At 45.1% G+C, this 19,230-nt stretch overlaps 2 protein-coding genes across 4 annotated transcripts in view; both read right to left on the minus strand.

The window, feature by feature from the left end:
* DHH (desert hedgehog) overlaps positions 1 to 6,725 on the minus strand; it is a 67,481-nt gene extending 60,756 nt beyond the window's left edge. Inside the window, exon 1 of one of the 3 annotated variants that reach the window (XM_018561883.1) lies at positions 6,356 to 6,725. In XM_018561883.1, coding sequence (XP_018417385.1) covers positions 6,356 to 6,655 — 300 coding nt within the window. In that variant the 5' untranslated portion in view covers positions 6,656 to 6,725. Of the gene's footprint in view, positions 1 to 4,296; positions 4,659 to 6,355 lie in introns of those variants that run through there. The other 2 variants (XM_018561881.1, XM_018561882.1) reach the window with 2 other exon arrangements.
* An 8,054-nt stretch (positions 6,726 to 14,779) lies between these two features.
* Positions 14,780 to 19,230, minus strand: part of LMBR1L (limb development membrane protein 1 like) — a 72,591-nt gene continuing 68,140 nt past the window's right edge. Inside the window, exon 18 of the mRNA XM_018561894.1 lies at positions 14,780 to 14,792. The gene's annotated coding sequence lies outside the window, so the exon portion shown is untranslated. The remainder of the gene's footprint in view (positions 14,793 to 19,230) is intronic.

Raw genomic sequence — 19,230 nt, forward strand, 5'->3', positions numbered from 1 at the left:
CTCTACTAAAGAAAATGGCATTTCTATTTCTGTGTTGCATTTGGAGAGTGCTGCTTATTTCCTGTCTGGTAAAACATTGTCAGCAAGACAGGAAGAGAGGGGAAATCTCTCTAATGGAGCACCAGATAGCAGTAAAAAATGGCAGGTGTTATTATTCCCCACTCTGTCCAAAACTAGAATATACTTGACATATACTTTAATTCAGGGCTAAACAAATCCCAGAAGCCAGGTCCCCAATGTCCCTAGCTCATGGCTGGACAAATCCCAGGAGCCAGGTCACCAATGCCCCTACCTTCGGGCTGGACAAATCCCAGGAGCCAGGTCACCAATGCCCCTAGCTCCGGGCTGGACAAATCCCAGGAGCCAGGTCACCAATGTCCCTAGCTCCGGGCTGGACAAATCCCAGGAGCCAGGTCACCAATGCCCCTAGCTCCGGGCTGGACAAATCCCAGGAGCCAGGTCGCCAATGCTCCTTAAAAATTACAGGTGTTCTTATCATTCCCCACTCGGTCCAAAACTGGAAGAAAAGTTTGGCTTGACATATACCGTATATACTGGAGTATAAGCCGAGTTTTTGCCCCCCCCCCCTCAGCTTATACTCAAGTCAGCGTCTCGAGAACTGAGGAAAGATCTATATGTACATGTACTATATACTACATATAGAATGCACTGCAACAATAGATTTACAATTATCCTCTGCTAATATGAATGGGTTAAATGATCCGTAGTACATGATATGTAGCCCTGTACCCCCTTTTCCACTTACAGAGCTAGGTTATTGTTTTTCTTTGAAATAAATATTCATGTAATTTTATTGGTATCTATCTTCATTTTGTACATTTACCAGTAGCTGCCTCATTTCCCACCCTCGGCTTATACTCGAGTCAATATTTTTTCCCAGTTCTTTGTGGTAAAATTAGGTACCTCGGCTTATATTCAGGTCGGCTTATACTCGAGTATATACGGTACTTCAATTCAGGGCTGGACAAATCCCAGGAGCCAGGTAGCCAATGCTCCTTTAAAATTACTATACAGCTGGTGCTTAACTTTTGAGGTTTTCTCTAGTTGTTGTCAATGGAGCTGACTCCTGAACACAATCCTGCTGGCTCCTGAATTGGAGAGACTGGTTCCAAAATTCCATACTCATTTGTCCACCCCTGCTTTAAATAATTTATTTCAGATGAATCAGCAATTTTTAAAAATATCCTGATAGTTAAAGGTGAGCGGTGCCCTTACGTCAGGTGTACTCATGGAACCCTCTGGAGCATTCACTTTAATCTTATCATGCTTCTACTCTGTTGTAAAGCAAAGTAGCCATAAAATAATTCACAACACCTGCCTCTTGTCCTATGTCACAGAAATGGCTGACAGCTATATAAAGTTAGAGTACACATATACAACATAAAAAGAAAAGAAAAAACTGAATACACTAATGTCCTGCATCTTCATGACCAATTGTATTATCTGGAGGAAAGCAGGAAAATGTAACAAATCTACTAATCCAGCACCGCTCTGTGTTGAGCTGCCAACAGTAATATTTTGAATGCTGACTAAATAAACATAAGAAAAAATCATAAACAAATAAAGAAAACCACACCATTGACAGTCACTGTAATTTTACAGGGGTGGACAAATGAATGTGGAATTCAGGAGCCAGTCTGTCCAATCCAGGAGCCAGCAGGATTTTTTTAGGAGTCAGCTTCATTGACAACCACTAGAGAAAACCTCAACAGTTAGGCGCCAGATGTAATGTGTAAGGTGCATTGGTTACCTGGCTCCTAGCATTTGTCCAGCCCTGCAGTAATATTTGTAACCATATCCCTGTTAATAGACACTGATGAGATGATCTCATGTGTATTGAGTCGGACAGATACCTGCAGGATGACCATTGATCAGGCAGGATACAATCCCTGATATATACTGCCCCCCGCCTGATCTTTTTTGCTCCTTCCAATTCTCCTCTCCATAGTAATAAACAGGAACTCGGGTTTGAATTTATGGAAGTGCTGACCATTGGGCCTGGGCAACCAATCATACTGATTTATATGGATATATTTAAAGTAACTATAGACATAAAACTGCATTTTCCATGCCCACTTTAGAACAAAGGTTCGACATAAACGACTTCCTCTACAGAGAATTTCTACATTTGCAAAATACACACGAGATGATATCAGATATTGCTGAAACATTGCTCCCAGGTACAGGAAATGTGTATTATGTGTGATCATTGTTAACGTGCAAAAATGGAAAACGGCCAAACAAATTCCAATTCAACACATTGATTTTTCCAGTCACAGCGGTCTGTCGCAACCACGGCTTTACTAAAAATTCAAATGATTTATTATCTGAGCTGAATAAATGACATCAAACTGCAAACAGACACCTTATTTGAAAATATTAATTTCATAATAAATCATAATAAATCATATAATAAAATGGGCACTTTATGTCTATGGATAAAGGTTCATTACCTGGGGAAGGAGAGCGCAGTCTCAAGAGACCTCCATTTATTAGGGAAAGTTTATTTTTGGCATTTTTTTTACTTTCAAAGTATTTGATTGAATTTTACATTTGAATTGAATGTATAAAAGTACAAATCGGGGGACAGTAAAAAATAGACCAAAATCAAGTGTCAATAATCCAGTGAGACAGCCCTTAACCTCCATAATCTCGTAAAAAGTGCCTAGAGGCACTACTGAGGCAAGGCTACTGAGACCTAAAACGCCAGTGAAAGGTTCATGGAAGCACCACAGATCAGAGGACTAACAATGGCCAGTCCCAACTATTTTTGGCTTTTATTAAGAATCAGTTTGGACTTCCAGTTGCTATACTTAACAAGTCCAAGGAAACATTATATACATCGGCCTCTTCAACTTTTTTTTTACCATGAAGGAACCTTTGAAATAGCTTTCAGGTCTCACCAAATTATTATACCTACAACTTGTAGTACATTCGAGTAATCAGTAGTTGTAAAGAGTTTTAAATAGAAATTAATTTAAAGGAAAAATACCCCCACCAACTTTTACATGATAACATTATATTCACAAATTATCACGAGACAAAATAAATCATAATGCCCAGAAAAGAAACATAGAAAATGAAAATTGTAGTGACCCTTTACATTGGTGGTCAGTGTGGAGGAAACCCCTTACATTGGAGGTCAGTGTGAAAGTGATCTCACTGGTGGTCATTGTAGAAGTGACCCCTTACATTGCTGGTCAGTGTAGAAGTGACTCCTTACATTGCTGGTCAGTGTAGAAGTGACTCCTTACATTGCTGGTCAGTGTAGAAGTGACTCCTTACATTGCTGGTCAGTGTAGAAGTGACTCCTTACATGACTGGTCAGTATGAAATTACCCCATTGGTGGTCAGTTTGGAAGTGAACCCTTACATAGGTGGTCAGTGTACAAGTCACTGCTTATACTGGTGCCCAGTGTGGAAGTAACCCCATTGGTGGTCAGTGTGGTAGTGACCTTTTACATTGCTGGTCAGTGTGGTAGTAACACATTACATAGGTGGTCAGTGTGGGAGAAACCCCATTGGTTTTCATTGTGGAAGTGACCCCTTAAATAGGTGGTCAGTGTAGAAGTGACCCCTTACACAGGTGGTTAGTGTAGAGGTAACCCAGTACATAGGTGGTCAGTGTAGAGGTAACCCAGTACATAGGTAGTCAGTGTAGAAGTGACCCCTTACATAGGTGGTTAGTGTAGAGGTAACCCAGTACATAGGTGGTCAGTGTAGAGGTAACCCAGTTCATAGGTGGTCAGTGTAGAGGTAACCCAGTACATAGGTGGTCAGTGTAGAGAAGTACATGGGTGTTTAGTGTAGAGGGAACCCAGTACATAGGTAGTCAGTGTAGAAGTGACCCCTTACATAGGTGGTTAGTGTAGAGGTAACCCAGTACATAGGTGGTCAGTGTAGAGGTAACCCAGTACATAGGTGGTCAGTGTAGAGGTAACCCAGTACATAGGTGGTCAGTGTAGAGGTAACCCAGTACATAGGTGGTCAGTGTAGAGGTAACCCAGTACATAGGTGGTCAGTGTAGAGGTAACCCTGTGCATCAGTGGTGAGTGTAGGAAGGAGATGAATTTGTCACTGCTCTCTCCTGAAGGAACCCCTAAAAACCTGTGGAGGAACCCTGGTTGAGAAAGGCAGAAACCATGACAGGCTGAAGACACAAAGATCTCTCTATAGATGATATTGATCTTCTCCATTAAGTAGAGAAACTCACAACACAAAGTTTAGTAACAACAAATGGCATGATGATGCCAGTCAGCCCCAAGTGGCACCCACCTCGGTCATGACCCGGTCTGCCATGGTGTTCTCCTCATCCTTGAAGATGATGTCGGGGTTGTAGTTCAGCACCAGCTCCCGGAACCGTTCCGAGTCCCGGCGGATTTTGCCCTCGGTCTTGCCGCTGGCACCCAGGGTCTTTTCCGGCACGTTGGGCACGAACTGTTTATAGCGAAGGGGCACCAGCTTGCGCATGTACCGGCGCCGACCCACTGGACCCCGGCCAGGTCCACAGCACTGGACCGGGACCAGTAGGAGCCACAAGCAGGTGACTAGCACCAAGACCCGGCCTGATGGCATCTCCCGTCTGGTCACTGCATGCCGGGCATCCCAGGGAGGCACAGCCCTGGCCGATCGGCTACCCCAGCTTGCTCGCAGATGTGGCCAGGCAGTATCCAGGTAGGTCCCTGCTATAACGTGTGTAGCTCTTCTAGATGTACCAGGTAAGTTGGCACCTGCTGTCCAGGTAAGTGCTCCTGGCTCTGTAGGGAGTTATTGGCAGCAGCAGATCTATGCGATGTGTCCAGCAAGGGATGACAAGCTCACGTTGAAATGGGATTCCAGTCAATGAACTCGTCCAGGTACATGGAGAGGTAGGTGCCCATGGAGGAGGGAAGGGCAGCCAGTGTCAGATGGTAAGTACAGCCTGCTCTCCTGGTGACACACCTCTGAACCGAGACTCTACCCTGGCACCTGTCATATCCTGTCACACTACATGTCCTATGCTGGCAGCAATCCTCTGTGTGCCCTCTGTGCCCCTCCGCTGCTCTATTCCATCTTCCGGACTCTCTTACTGCACCGGCTAATTGCCTCTCCCCGGCCATCGTCAGCTTCATATAGGGACAGGGACAGTGAACGTGCACAGCAGTCAGTCCCAGATAGCAAGAAATTGTGCTGCAAGTTTGAAAATGACTTGCTAAACTATTGCAGACTTGCCAAGCTTCACAATTTTGTTGCACAATTACAGCAAGTCTGCATTGCAAGTCTCCAGACCAGCGAGCTTGCAGAGCTCTTGCAAAGGCCTGCAGGACTCTTGCTGTAGACTTGCCAAGCAAATTTGCTACAAATTCAAAAAGTATCAACTAGAACTTGTGCTGCAAGTCTTCTGCAAGTCTACAACTTGCCAGGAATATGTGCAGCAAGTTAACAAAATTACAATTTAACCCCGACACAAGTTTGTGGCAAGTTATCCTTGCTATCTGGGGTGTAGAGTTAACCCAGTACATAGGTGGTCAGTGTAGAGGTAACCCAGTACATAGGTGGTCAGTGTAGAAGTGGCCCCTTACATAGGTGGTCAGTGTAGAGGTAACCCAGTACATAGGTGGTCAGTGTAGAGTTAAGTGTAGAGGTAACCCAGTACATAGGTGGTCAGTGTAGAGGTAACCCTGTACATCAGTGGTCAGTGTAGAGGTAACCCTGTACATAGGTGGTCAGTGTAGAGGTAACCCAGTACATAGGTGGTCAGTGTAGAAGTAACCCAGTACATAGGTGGTCAGTGTAGAGGTAACCCAGTACATAGGTGGTCAGTGTAGAAGTAGCCCAGTACATAAGTGGTCAGTGTAGAAGTAACCCAGTACATAGGTGGTCAGTGTAGAGGTAACCCAGTACATAGGTGGTCAGTGTAGAGCTAACCCAGTACATAGGTGGTCAGTGTAGAGGTAACCCAGTACATAGGTGGTCAGTGTAGAAGTAACCCGGTACATAGGTGGTCAGTGTAGAGGTAACCCAGTACATAGGTGGTCAGTGTAGAGGTAACCCAGTACATAGGTGGTCAGTGTAGAGGTAACCCAGTACATAGGTGGTCAGTGTAGAGGTAACCCTGTGCATCAGTGGTGAGTGTAGGAAGGAGATGAATTTGTCACTGCTCTCTCCTGAAGGAACCCCTAAAAACCTGTGGAGGAACCCTGGTTGAGAAAGGCAGAAACCATGACAGGCTGAAGACACAAAGATCTCTCTATAGATGATATTGATCTTCTCCATTAAGTAGAGAAACTCACAACACAAAGTTTAGTAACAACAAATGGCATGATGATGCCAGTCAGCCCCAAGTGGCACCCACCTCGGTCATGACCCGGTCTGCCATGGTGTTCTCCTCATCCTTGAAGATGATGTCGGGGTTGTAGTTCAGCACCAGCTCCCGGAACCGTTCCGAGTCCCGGCGGATTTTGCCCTCGGTCTTGCCGCTGGCACCCAGGGTCTTTTCCGGCACGTTGGGCACGAACTGTTTATAGCGAAGGGGCACCAGCTTGCGCATGTACCGGCGCCGACCCACTGGACCCCGGCCAGGTCCACAGCACTGGACCGGGACCAGTAGGAGCCACAAGCAGGTGACTAGCACCAAGATCCGGCCTGATGGCATCTCCCGTCTGGTCACTGCATGCCGGGCATCCCAGGGAGGCACAGCCCTGGCCGATCGGCTACCCCAGCTTGCTCGCAGATGTGGCCAGGCAGTATCCAGGTAGGTCCCTGCTATAACGTGTGTAGCTCTTCTAGATGTACCAGGTAAGTTGGCACCTGCTGTCCAGGTAAGTGCTCCTGGCTCTGTAGGGAGTTATTGGCAGCAGCAGATCTATGCGATGTGTCCAGCAAGGGATGACAAGCTCACGTTGAAATGGGATTCCAGTCAATGAACTCGTCCAGGTACATGGAGAGGTAGGTGCCCATGGAGGAGGGAAGGGCAGCCAGTGTCAGATGGTAAGTACAGCCTGCTCTCCTGGTGACACACCTCTGAACCGAGACTCTACCCTGGCACCTGTCATATCCTGTCACACTACATGTCCTATGCTGGCAGCAATCCTCTGTGTGCCCTCTGTGCCCCTCCGCTGCTCTATTCCATCTTCCGGACTCTCTTACTGCACCGGCTAATTGCCTCTCCCCGGCCATCGTCAGCTTCATATAGGGACAGGGACAGTGAACGTGCACAGCACCCTCCCCTAGGCACGCCCCCCCCCTTCTGGTCCGGCCAAGGCCAGGCGCGCCCCCGCCTGCCCAGTGCACGAGCAGGTCAGTAGGGCTCTGCCAGTCTGGTTGCTTTTAAGACACTTTGCAAAGCTGCTGGACTTATTCTATTTGAATAATCAAATACAACATTAGCCCCAGAGCTGTAAAAGATCAAAGCACTGCAATGAAGTGAAATGAGTCTTTGGTCCTTTAAATTATACCTTCTAAAAATGCTTGCTGCCTGGCTGCTGACTTTCTGACTTCAGTACTGTCTTAGACACTGACCTAGAAGCCTTTCTCTGCATGCTTGCTCCAGCTAAGTGACTCAAAGTATTAAAGCCAGAGGATCAACATGACAGCCAGGCATCTAGCAATTTCAGAAGAAGTGCCTGGCAATGGCATCCCCCATGTTTCTCATGGCAGGGTCATTGGGCAGCTTTTACCAGAGTTTCTCAGGGTGCACATACACTGTGCAAACTTTTTGAGGAACCGACCAAAATTCGCACAATGTGTGGCGCTTTTCGGCACCCTTTCAGTTGGCATCCCTTGATCAGCTGATCAGAGGAGCTGGCATACAGCGGGATTCCTCCATCCACACACTCCTAAGGGTTGATGGAGGACTCTGCTCTTTTTTTCACGCTCAGCCCGCGGGTTGAATGAGAAAAATAAAGCAGTGTATGGTCAGACTTAATAAGTGATGGTGTATTGTGGAAATAGTTTGGGGGAAATATATATAGGGCTGTATTTAGTAAGAATACCCAACAGATGAGCTACTGTCACCAGCACACCGGAATAAAGTATTTGAAAAGCATCTTTGTTAATGCATGCACATCATGTCACAAAGAAAGCAAACTTTTGGGGCCACTCGGGGTCCCTTCATCAGGCTCATTATGACAGCCACTTCAGCACCCATTTCTAAGGGCAAGACCGGTAAGCAGCGCAGTGGTATATACATTGGACCAGCCAGAATACCTGGCACCACTATGTCCGTCTAGGTCTCGGCACATCAAACTCAGGTTAGGTGACAACGTTACACTACAGAAAGATATGACATTACAAAACACACTTCTCTTGTCACTAGCCAATGAATAAAATACACATTTGAAAGGAAAACTACAATGATCACACTAGAAATGGCGGCTAGTGCTGCCCCAGTGCAAAGAGTTCTGCTTTAAAAAGATATATTTTTTAAAGCAGAACTCCAGGAAGAGCCTGGTACAAAAATAACAAAGTTATAGTCACCTGAACCTTGGATCCAGCATTGCTGTGACAGCTCTCCCTACTGCCTGTCTCCTTCTCCGCTTGCAGCTATGGTATGTCCCTCTGTGTCCTCTCATTCTATACACTGTGTAGAACATGATGACTCAGGGACCTTAGATGAGGTTTGCTCTCTCTCCAGAATTTGTTCTCTCTGGGGGACAAAAATAAATGGCACTGCAATGCAGCAACAAAAAATTGGCACCACAATGCATCAATGTATGCTATGTGTGTTACCACAAAAGCCATTAATCCAGCCTTAGGAATATATACCTCCTTTTTACATCCTGAAAGCAAAGTGCTAAAATAAGTTTCGTATGAGAAACTGACAGGTGAATGTAAGCATCTGGGAGCAATAGCCAGACTGCTATTGGCTGTTGCAATTTGCAATAACCAGTAGGAGGTTGGCTATTGAAACCCCGCCCACTGAGCAGAGAAGCGGACCTGAAAGAGAAAGTAGCTGGTCTCGCCTAGGGCGCAAAAATAGTCTAGCACTGGCCCTGCCTGCCACCAGGGCCGGATTCAAGGCTAGGCCACCGAGGGTGGCACTAAGCAGAGGGGCGGCACAGGTTTGAAGTCGCCAGACGCCCGGAATATGGAGTTCCGGGCGCCGGGCGGTATTTTGTTTTCTACATTTAGCTTTGCTTTGAACAAGCAGAGCTAAATGTAGAATAGGAGAAATCACCTGTTTCTTTACAAGTAATCTCGGCGATGTGGCCGAGATAACTTGTAATTAGACTGCCGGTCCATCCTCCCCCCGCCGCCCCCCTCCCTCCACTGTACTTACCTCTCTCCATGCTGCGTCCTCCCGGCTCCGTCCTCGCCGCCGCCTTCAGAATGGAGAGCTGTAAGCAGAGCGGCAGGGTTAAAAGTAACCCTGCAGCTCCTTGTATATAGTGAGAGGGGAGAGCAGTCTTCCCCTCTCAGCTGTCACAGGACTTCCAGCACAGTGCTGTGCTAGAACTTCTGTATTGGAGCTGGCAGGGTCAATAAAGAGAACCTGTCACCTCCAAATGCTATCACACAGTGACTTGTTAGCTCCTGTGTGATAGCAATAAAGTTAGGTGAAAAAAAATCAGAGTGCCCCTTATTTTTATAGTTAATGTAAGGGGGCACTCTGATAGGGACAACCAATGTAAGGGGCAATAATTAGTTTTCCCCATTACAGTGCCCCCTAACATTGTTTGTCCCCTTTAAAGTGCCCCTTTATATTATTGTCCCCACATTCATTATTTTCTTTTTTTGTGTGAGGCCAGAGGTTGGAGCCAGGAGGTGGAGCAGGCTGTGTGAGAGGATGTAAGAAGATACTCTTCTGTCCCCCTGTAAAGCCGGGGGCGGGGAACACATTTCGCAATGACTGCTGAGGAGGAGGACCCCTGATGTTAATGTTTGCTAGGATGCCAGCAGTCCTAGCAACCAACGACTAAAGAGTACAAGGCCTGGGCTAGACTCCAGCCAAAAACAACACAATAAAAATAAATAGCACATGAAGATATACAAAAAAAAATCAGTGTTTGTTGAAATATTCATTTTCAATCCCAAACTATCCTCTGCAGTACTTTTTTTCTGCCAAAGATGTCCTCAATCTGATGGCCAGCAACAATTAACACAGTTCCTCTGAGCCCAGGCTGTTACTGGACAGTTAAAGGGGAAGCAGTTCAGTGACGATGTCATCTCCATGTCACTCTGATTTCTTTTCTTTTCAGTATTGTACTTGTCAGCACATAAACGGGTTCTTTGAGGTTCTTCTTTGCCTCAAACTCAGTCCTTGCTGAGAGAGTGCAAGAGAGTGACACCAGGTCAAATTCAGGTACCCACAATCCTTGAATTTAAAATAAAACATTTAATGATGTATTAATTAAGTTAGCACTAGTATTGGTGCCGATACTGAGCATTTTTTACTCATACTCGTGAGAATGCCCCAATACTAAAAGCTGATGAAGGCGCTTTAAATTTTTAAACTGAAGCGGCTGCCTGAGGCTTGCTGGGGTTCTCCTTCCTGTGGACCATGAAGCACCTGTTTACAGCACAAGCCCACACATTTCCTCCTCCTTCCTGGGGAACCATGCGGCACTGCTTACAGCACTTCTCCTGCCCACACTCGCTGATAAGAGCCTCCACAGCCCTCCTGAGACCCTGCACAGCCCTCCTGAGACCCTGCACAGCCCTTTTGAGACCCTCCACTGCAGACATCAGGCCCGAACCCCAAAGCAGCACAGAGTATATAGCTTCATATTACTCAGCAACGCAGAATAATACTAGTATTCTGCATTGATGTATAATGTACTATTGCTGGGATTTATCGTTCTCTATAGCTGATAGTTTTCTGAATTGCTGTATAATGTTTTGCTTGCATTTGTAGTCCTCTATAGCCAGTTGCCATTCAGTATTGCTGTATAATGTTTTGCTTGCATGTGTAGTCCTCTATAGCCAGTTGCCATTCGGCATTGCTGTATAATGTTTTGCTTGCATTTGTAGTCCTTTACAGCCAGTTGACATTCGGCATTGCTGTATAATGTTTTGCTTGCATTTGTAGTCCTCTATACCCAGTTGCCATTCGGCATTGCTGTATAATGTTTTGCTGGGATTTGTAGTCCTTTATATAGCCATTTTCCATTCTGCATTGCTGTATAAAGTATTGCTGGGAATAGCTGATGGTAGGGATGTCCCGATACCGATACTAGTATCGGTATTGAGGCAGATACAGGGCATTTTCACCAGTACTTGTACTGGTGAAAATGCCCCAAAGCTGGCCCTTTACATTTTTAAATCAGATTGGCTGCCTCAGATCCCTTGTGGACCCTTGTGGGGTCCTGAGGCAGCCTTCCGGGGACCAGGCAGTAGCTGTCTTTGACACTGCCTGCCAGGTCCCACGTCTCCTCCTCCTCCTGATTTCTTGTGCAGGCACAGCTTGAGGCAGCTCCTCACCTTGAATACAGCCTTGGAGTGGGCACGAGACCGGCACCACAATAGGCCGTACAGCAGCCAAAGGTGGCCGAGCGGCTCAGCCGAGCCAAAGGCATATGCTGCTACTCGACTAAGCCGAAGTGGAGTGAACGACCTGCCGAAGCCCGGCTGTTCGCCCCGCAAATGACTGGAGTTGGGCCCTACTTTTATTACTTTGTTTCGTTGGCTGGTGGTAGAGTTATTGAGAAATTGGTTAACTGGAAAAGATTTTAGAAATGAAACAATCAAGCCACTCTATTTTATTAACTTTCTACTTTGCTAATAGGGATCACAAACATATAGCAATAACCACAAACAATTGTGTCAATTTTACAGTTGTAATGTAGTAAAATGCTCCATTACTTTCTCAACACATTATACAACTTTACACATTTCTGTTACATTCTGCACCATTCTAATAGGACAATGTTGCTGGCTGCCATTCACATCCATCTTCTAGTGTTTTATCATATTCCTGTAAGGGCAGTTGTGTTATCAGCAAACACAGACAAATCTCAGCATTACAGTCTCAGAAAGACAAAGGGGATTGGGGTGGTTAGAGCAAGACAGGTGATAGACAGTGGGGGATAGAGTTTAAAAGAATCTCAAGTTGGTAAACAAATTCCCATTGAATAAAAGACAGAGGCCGGGTCAGGAGATAAGAGGTAAAATCAGGCAGTGTCGTAAAAAATAAAAAAAAATATCCTGTTCCCCATGACACATAATTGGTACAAGGTCATCACCAGAGCACAAAATTCCCGTGCGTGGCCATGTTGTTATTCTTTAGTCCTATCAACAAGAATAGCATAAAAAGTCTCTTATGTAATATTTCCTGATATACATTGAGATACACAGCTTGCAAGTTTGAAATGCCTGTTTCATTGATAGAGAACAATTGGAAAGCTGTGTGCATTCCTCCACTGTATCAGTGTAAAACTAACCGCTCTTCATGCTACAACTCAACAGGCTCAAATACTGCGCAGTGTCTTGAAATGCTGACAGCAATGCCTTTAAATGTCACGGGAAGTGTTAGAAATGTTGATTGGGACAAGAAATACATGGTTTGTGCAATGTATGCGTGACCTGTGAAGGTAGTTAGAATGATTTGTTGAGCAGGCATCAAAACTCTAAATCTTTGAATATTTGAGACATCTTTTGGGTTAGGTATGTACCACCTCTGCCCATTCTTCCCTAAAGATTTGTGTGACATTGTTGATGTTACAGAATATATAACATTGGCTATAAAGCGTGGGATGTGGTACCTGCTACTCTAATGTTAGTCTAAAAATTTCCAAAAAAACGACGTGTTCCATAGACATGTGCATTCGTTCTTGTCTGAAATAACATTCGGACAAAAATCGGCAATTTCGGACATTCGGATGCGTGAGAATGAAATAAATAACGAATTTGAACATATCTGAATTTTGTCTGAATGTCATTAAGAGTGAACTAATGTTGTTAAATGATGGTTGTGGGAGTCTGTGGACAGTTGGACTTATCTGAATTTGGGTGCCCCCTTTCATAAACGAGGCACCCAGATGCCGGCCACCCCCCTCCCCTTATGAATGATTAAGAAGTAGTTGTTACCCATACTCAGTCACTAAATAAACAGTAAAGTTGTCAAAATACACACACCACACCGGCTTGTAAAGTCCTTTATTAATAAATAAACACAGCACACAGTTTTGACAAGTCCTTTACTAAAAAAAAAAAACCAAAAAGGCCTCTGATGTAAATCCATCATCAATCAAGTTGCCCAGTGATGTAGATCCTAGTCAAACATGATGCCCGCCGCTCACCAACTCGATGAAAAAAATAAATATCCCTGACGCCACATCGGAACCAGATGAACCCTCACTGCTAATGAGAGCTCTGCTCCTGAATGTAAACAAAGGAGCGGAGTGAGTTATGGTGTCACAGAACTTGTTCCACCCCTTTGTTTGCATTCCATTAGGGGACCGAGAGCTGTCAGGGACTGAAAGGGGGCACCCAGATTCAGAAAAGACCCCAGCAACCACTGGGCCAGGGATGTGGGGTAGAGGCCCTTGTCCTCATCAACATACTTTGCCAGGGGGTACCCTCCCCATGTTTAGGGCATGTGGCCTGGTATGGTGTGGGGGAAGCGCTGTTTTTTTATTGTCACTTTAACAACACAGTTCATTCTAAATGACATTCGGATGCATCCCAATTATCGTTATACAAAAATTCAATGCATTGGAATTCATTATTGTTGCCATTCCAAAATGTTGATGCATCTGATATTTCAGGTGTATTCAAATTCTGAATGCATCTTTTTAGGGTCCTCCAATACAGGACAGTGTTTACTATAACGGCTATAGAGGACTACAACTTCCAGCAGTATTCGGTACAGAAACGCAGAATGATAACGGCCATAGGGGACTACAACTTCCAGCAATCCTCTCTACAGAAATGCAGAATGGTAACGGCTATATGGGACTACAACCTCCACCAATACTCTATACAGAAATGCAGAATGGTAACGGCTATAGGGGACTACAATTTCCACAAATACTCTGTACAGAAACGCAAAATTATGCGTTCAAGTACCTTAACTATTAACAAAAATTTAGCTTATTTGGGTATTACTCAGCTGTAGATCCTCAAATCATCTCTGAATTGGTGCTGACACTGTCCTTCCTTCTGGAGGGTGGCTACTTTTCTTCCCCATGGTCCCTGTGTGTGTAGTAAAGTAGTCACCGCTCCAAGGGCCCTCCTGTTATAGACTACAATCTCAATACAAGTTAGTAAACTAAACGTGAGATTCCGTGATGTGAGTCCATCACCAGAGCGAACTTGCAGCGGTGGCTACCTTACAACACACACAGGTACCATGGGGAAGAAAAGTAACCACCCTCCAGAAGGAAGGACAGTGTCAGCATGAATTCAGAGATACATGATACCCAAATAAGATACATTTTTGTTAATAGTTAAGGTACTTGAATGCATTTTTAAGATTTAACCCCTGAGTTTAGTGTCACTTTAATTATCCTCATAGCTGTGGGTGTGGCAGCGTGTGTCCATTGCCTAAATACATTGTGCTAGAAGGTTGGGTGGTATTTGTTCCAGGGACGTCATCCTGATATGGGGTTTACCACTTGAGTCACATACTCACTAGATAGAAAAGCCATCATTAAGATGTCAACACAATGCTTGTTCCTTAAAAGAAAAGTCAACAATGAAAGCTTCCATATTTCTATCCATAGTGTCACTTTAAAAATGACTGCACTCTTTTCTTGGCTGCAATCATTTCAAGACGGTGATCACATAAGCTGTATAACAGTAAGAAGAGGCTTCCTTTATTCCCTGAGATGCCACATCTGTGCCGAGTGCCTCTGCACCAATGATGCTCCTAACAAATATGGAAGAGAGCATCTTCTCATTTTCTCTCCTATTTGGCCACCTCCCATGCTTAGAGAAGGGCAATTGCAGGTCTGCTATTTCCTGACATATAACTTCATTTCCTGCTTTTCATGATTACAGGAGGCGGGCTTGCGTGTAAGGAGATTTTATTAGTTTTATTAGTTTAGTGGGTGGGATGAAACAGTAACAGTGAATGGATTTAGGATAGGACCCCAGCAATGTTTAACTCCTTTCTTTCTCATTTCTAACATATGAAATAATATAGTCTTACAGAGTTTATATCTACCAGGAGTTATACATTACACCTTTCTCTTATCCTACAGAGTTTATGGTATGATATGGTATAGTATGGGGTATGGCATTAGTTAGACCTACAGTATTTTTAATAGTAACTCTCAACTACATTTATCTGGAATCTACCAATCCCTGTGGATGCTGGATGACGGGGAGTTTACACTTATTGGGGGAGTCAGTGTGAGCAAGAATGCCCCATAATATTGGGGGGTCAGTGTGAGAAGGAATACCCCTTACATTTGGGGGTCAGTCTGAGGAAGAATGCACCTTATATTTGGGGGGCAGTGTGAGGAAAAATGTCCCCTTACATTGGTGGTCGGTGGATGAAGAGCCCCCATATATAGCTGGTCAGTCAGAGAAGGGCCCCCTTACGTGGGGGGCGGGGGGGGGGTCAGTGGGAGGAAGAATGTCCCTTATATTGGGAGGGTCAGGTGGAAGAAAAAATGCCATTTACAATGGGGGGCAATTGGAAGAATGCTTTTTTACAGACATTTAAAAAGATCAGTGATGCCAGCGGTTACTTACCTGTAAGAGAGGAGAAGCTCCACTGGTCCACTGACAGTGGTACCCTGCCCATTGGTGCCAGAACTATGCAGGCAGTATAGGCAGGGCGCTCAATCTGTCAGAGTAGCCTGCATTACAGACAATGCATCTCCTTATTGCTTACTCCTCCCCCCCCCCCCCCCCCCATCATACACTACTGTTCACTTAGGTTTACTTTATACAATGGCTCAGAACGAGTGTAATTTGTATAACTCGTCTGTACCTGGATACTTATTTGAAGATAACACTGATACAAACAGTGTGAAGTGAAGCAGCATGGTGGTTTTGGGCAAGTGGGCATTATACATAGAAGGGGACTCTACGTCTTTATATTGTCCAGCAAGCAGCACACAAGTCCAGCACAATAATAGTAGCAGTTGCAGAGGTTACACAGCTTTCTGCGCTTCCTGCCTCGTGCCAGGGCCCGCCAGGCGGACGGACAGAGCTGTCAGTGCAGCACACCGCACCCTCCCCAGACAATGTAATCAAGACCAGGAAACACATGAGTACCCCTGTACCACTGACTTTGTGACATAAAGGCCAAGGAAACAAACACTTTGAGATTTCCACTTCTCTGTGACTTCAGTGGCATGAGAACATACGCAAAATGCCAAGCCCCTGAAATTTAGGAAACCAAACTGTAAAAAAGACAAATGGGTATAATGAGGAAGATTAAAGGGTCAACTTACCCAATACTAATATTTTTGTTTTGGGTTGATGCTGGAAAGTGGAATATCCCACCTCCTTATTACCATTTGGAAACATAAGTAAGATCTATGTGTTTGTGTTCATAGCTTTGCTCCCATGCCTTGGCTAATACTGTACGATTTGGATCTTGTTCAATTTTTCTTTTGTTTTATTCTACAAAAATAAAGCAGAAGTACTGATACTCCAAGTTGGGAGAGATAAGCCCAAGATCTGACTAGCAGAGTCCCTGAAGAGATTCAACTCCTTGCCATTTATCAAAATGGTGAAATATCAGTGATTGTTTAAGAATAAATAATAGTAAAAACCATTATGGGAAGCTGTGTATAAGGATCTGTTCTCCGCAGTACAACTTTTCAGTACAACAAAGGAACCAGATAAAGTTTGTATATCCGTATGTAAAAGTCTGATATGTATGTATGGTGGTCTTTAATTCAAGAAAGCCAAACAGGAAAAGATAGACATTTAAGAGGGGCAGCATGGTGTGGAAATGTAGTGGAAGTGAACCTGTGCCCGGACTATGTACACGAAAGTATGTTCATATTCTGAACAAGCAGTAAAGGCACATTAAAACAAGCCCTTAATCACCTCTGTAGCTATAGGAACTGTGGTGAAATACCTTTTGAAATTTCACACCAGAGGCACTAAAATCACAGCTCTTCTTTTCTGGGGCAGCAAAAACTTGGTATTCAGCCAGCCACAATGACACAAATTATGCTGAGTTTAGATCTGTAGTATGTACGTGGTTTTTTTTTTTTTTTAACGGATCTGAACACAGTTGCATGATATGCTATGGGGCCATGCACACACCTTCGCATAGCTCTGTAATCTGGAGCTGCACTCAGCTGCGTACATTTTTGTGTTATTTACACTGCAAGTGTAGCGCCCTCTAAAATGTCACTACTAAACCTAGTGAATATCTGGACTGTAACCAGTCTAGATACTGATTATTCAGAACTCTGCATTCTATAGGTGTCCCTGAGTCTGCTGGATCAATTGCTCCTCCTGTTGCTGAGCAAAAGGGAGCCTTGGCATACAGTGAGGGAGGATCCATCCTCAGACTATGACTATGCACCTGACCCTGACCAATCGCTGAGCAGGATGACTCAGAGGTATGGTTGAGGGCAGGTGATAAAAGGTCTGGGGACACTGTGCTGAGGTCTCTTCCCCCCCTGGGGCCTCTCCCTAGGAGGTCTCTGTGATACAGATGAATGGCCTGGGCCTCAGCACATGGCAGGTGCTGGGGACCTAGAGGCCTAGGACACCATAGGTACTTTGCTTGGGCCACACACACGTGGCAGGTGTTGGGAGCCTTGTTCTAGAGGAAACTACTACTAATCTGGAGTGCGCATCGGCAAGTGGCAGATGCTGAGGGCACAGAGATTCCAGATACTTCTGAGGAAAAGACCTGATGGAAGCTGGGCTGGAGGTGGAGTCTTCTTGTTGAGAGGTGCCGCAGAGGAGCTAGTGAGAGCGAACGTCTGGGACCTGCAAGAGAGATCCCTCACCCTATTCCAGAAGTCTGTTATAGAAGAAGCCAGCAGTTCTTACCTGAGTCCAGAGATAGCTACCTTTCTCCTATAAGTTACTGGACCATCCTGGTTGTTCGCAGTATTGTTAAAGAAACCATTGGTCACTCTGACCGGATACCTTTGCTATGGGCCTTAGCGGTTGCTAGAGGAGGAATCAGTCCTCTGAAGAATCCACCAGGGCATCCAACAGATCCTAAACCCTCTCTCTCCTGTTACTCTTGGCAAATAAATATTAAAAAGACCATTAGACTGGAGTCCATTCTGTCCGTGAGTGTCGGTGTGCTGTTGCTGATCAAAGAGGGCCGGTGGCTGGAGCAAACAGGCAGGAGAACCTCAATTCATATACAGCGGCTCCTTCGGGGGTGAGCGCTACACAAGAATGCAAAGTTGCAGCATGCAGCACAGATGTGCCCTATTGGTTGCTAAGGTGCTTGGTGGCTCAAGCAGGATCCCACTGCTTCCTAGTAACCTCGTTTACTTCGTTTGTTCCTCGTCCTATCGAGGCCCCCCTGTGCCCCGAGCCCCATACCGGCCACCTGGGTCGCTATGGCGATAGCTACACCACTGCACTTTAGGCTGGCTTCAAACTTATGTGTTTTGGTTACCACGCATGTTATTGTATAGCACTTTATGCGGTGTGGTGCCATTCATTTAGAAGGGCATCCAGTGCACAAGTACAAAAGCTGGCAGTGCACCAAGACTGCAGTGTATTATGATGCATGCATACCACACTGCATTACAGCTACGTTTTATCATCCATTGAAGTGTGCCGTGCATCCATTCAAAATGAATTGGCTGCCTTAACACAGTGGAAAGTGTGAAGGAGCCCTTAACGTAAGACTGTGCAATGCAATTTATATATTAATATCTCACAATCAGATTCACACTTACAAGGCAAGTGTAAATTCGGTTAGTGGCTGTACAGGGGACCTTATTGAAGGGTTTAAGGCAGAATTCCTACCGTGGGTGGCCCTGTTGGTTAAACAAACATTGATTACTGAATCAGCTTTTGTTGAAGGAGCTGGGCTGAAAAGTTTCAGCTGAACAGTAACTGCCACCAATCAGTTGCATTGACTGGTAAGACTCCTGACAGCAGAGGGTGCCCACCGTCAGAATATAATAGCTGCAGCCGGAGATCCGTGCTGTTTAGCATGGGTGGAGCCCCAGGTAGAACAAAAAAATTATCTAATGGTGTATAATCAGCTTAATGGAGTTGTAAAGTCGCAGAATGTGAAAGTGGGCCCCAATTCATTTGGGAGATTGCTCTCATGGGATTGCGGCGGGCAAAGTATATTTGGCAAGGTAGATAATGTTTAGAGAACAAAAGTAGCTATTA

This window comes from Nanorana parkeri, unplaced genomic scaffold, assembly GCF_000935625.1.
Source record: "Nanorana parkeri isolate BGI_ZX_2015 unplaced genomic scaffold, ASM93562v1 scaffold549, whole genome shotgun sequence".
Lineage (NCBI taxonomy): Eukaryota > Metazoa > Chordata > Amphibia > Anura > Dicroglossidae > Nanorana > Nanorana parkeri.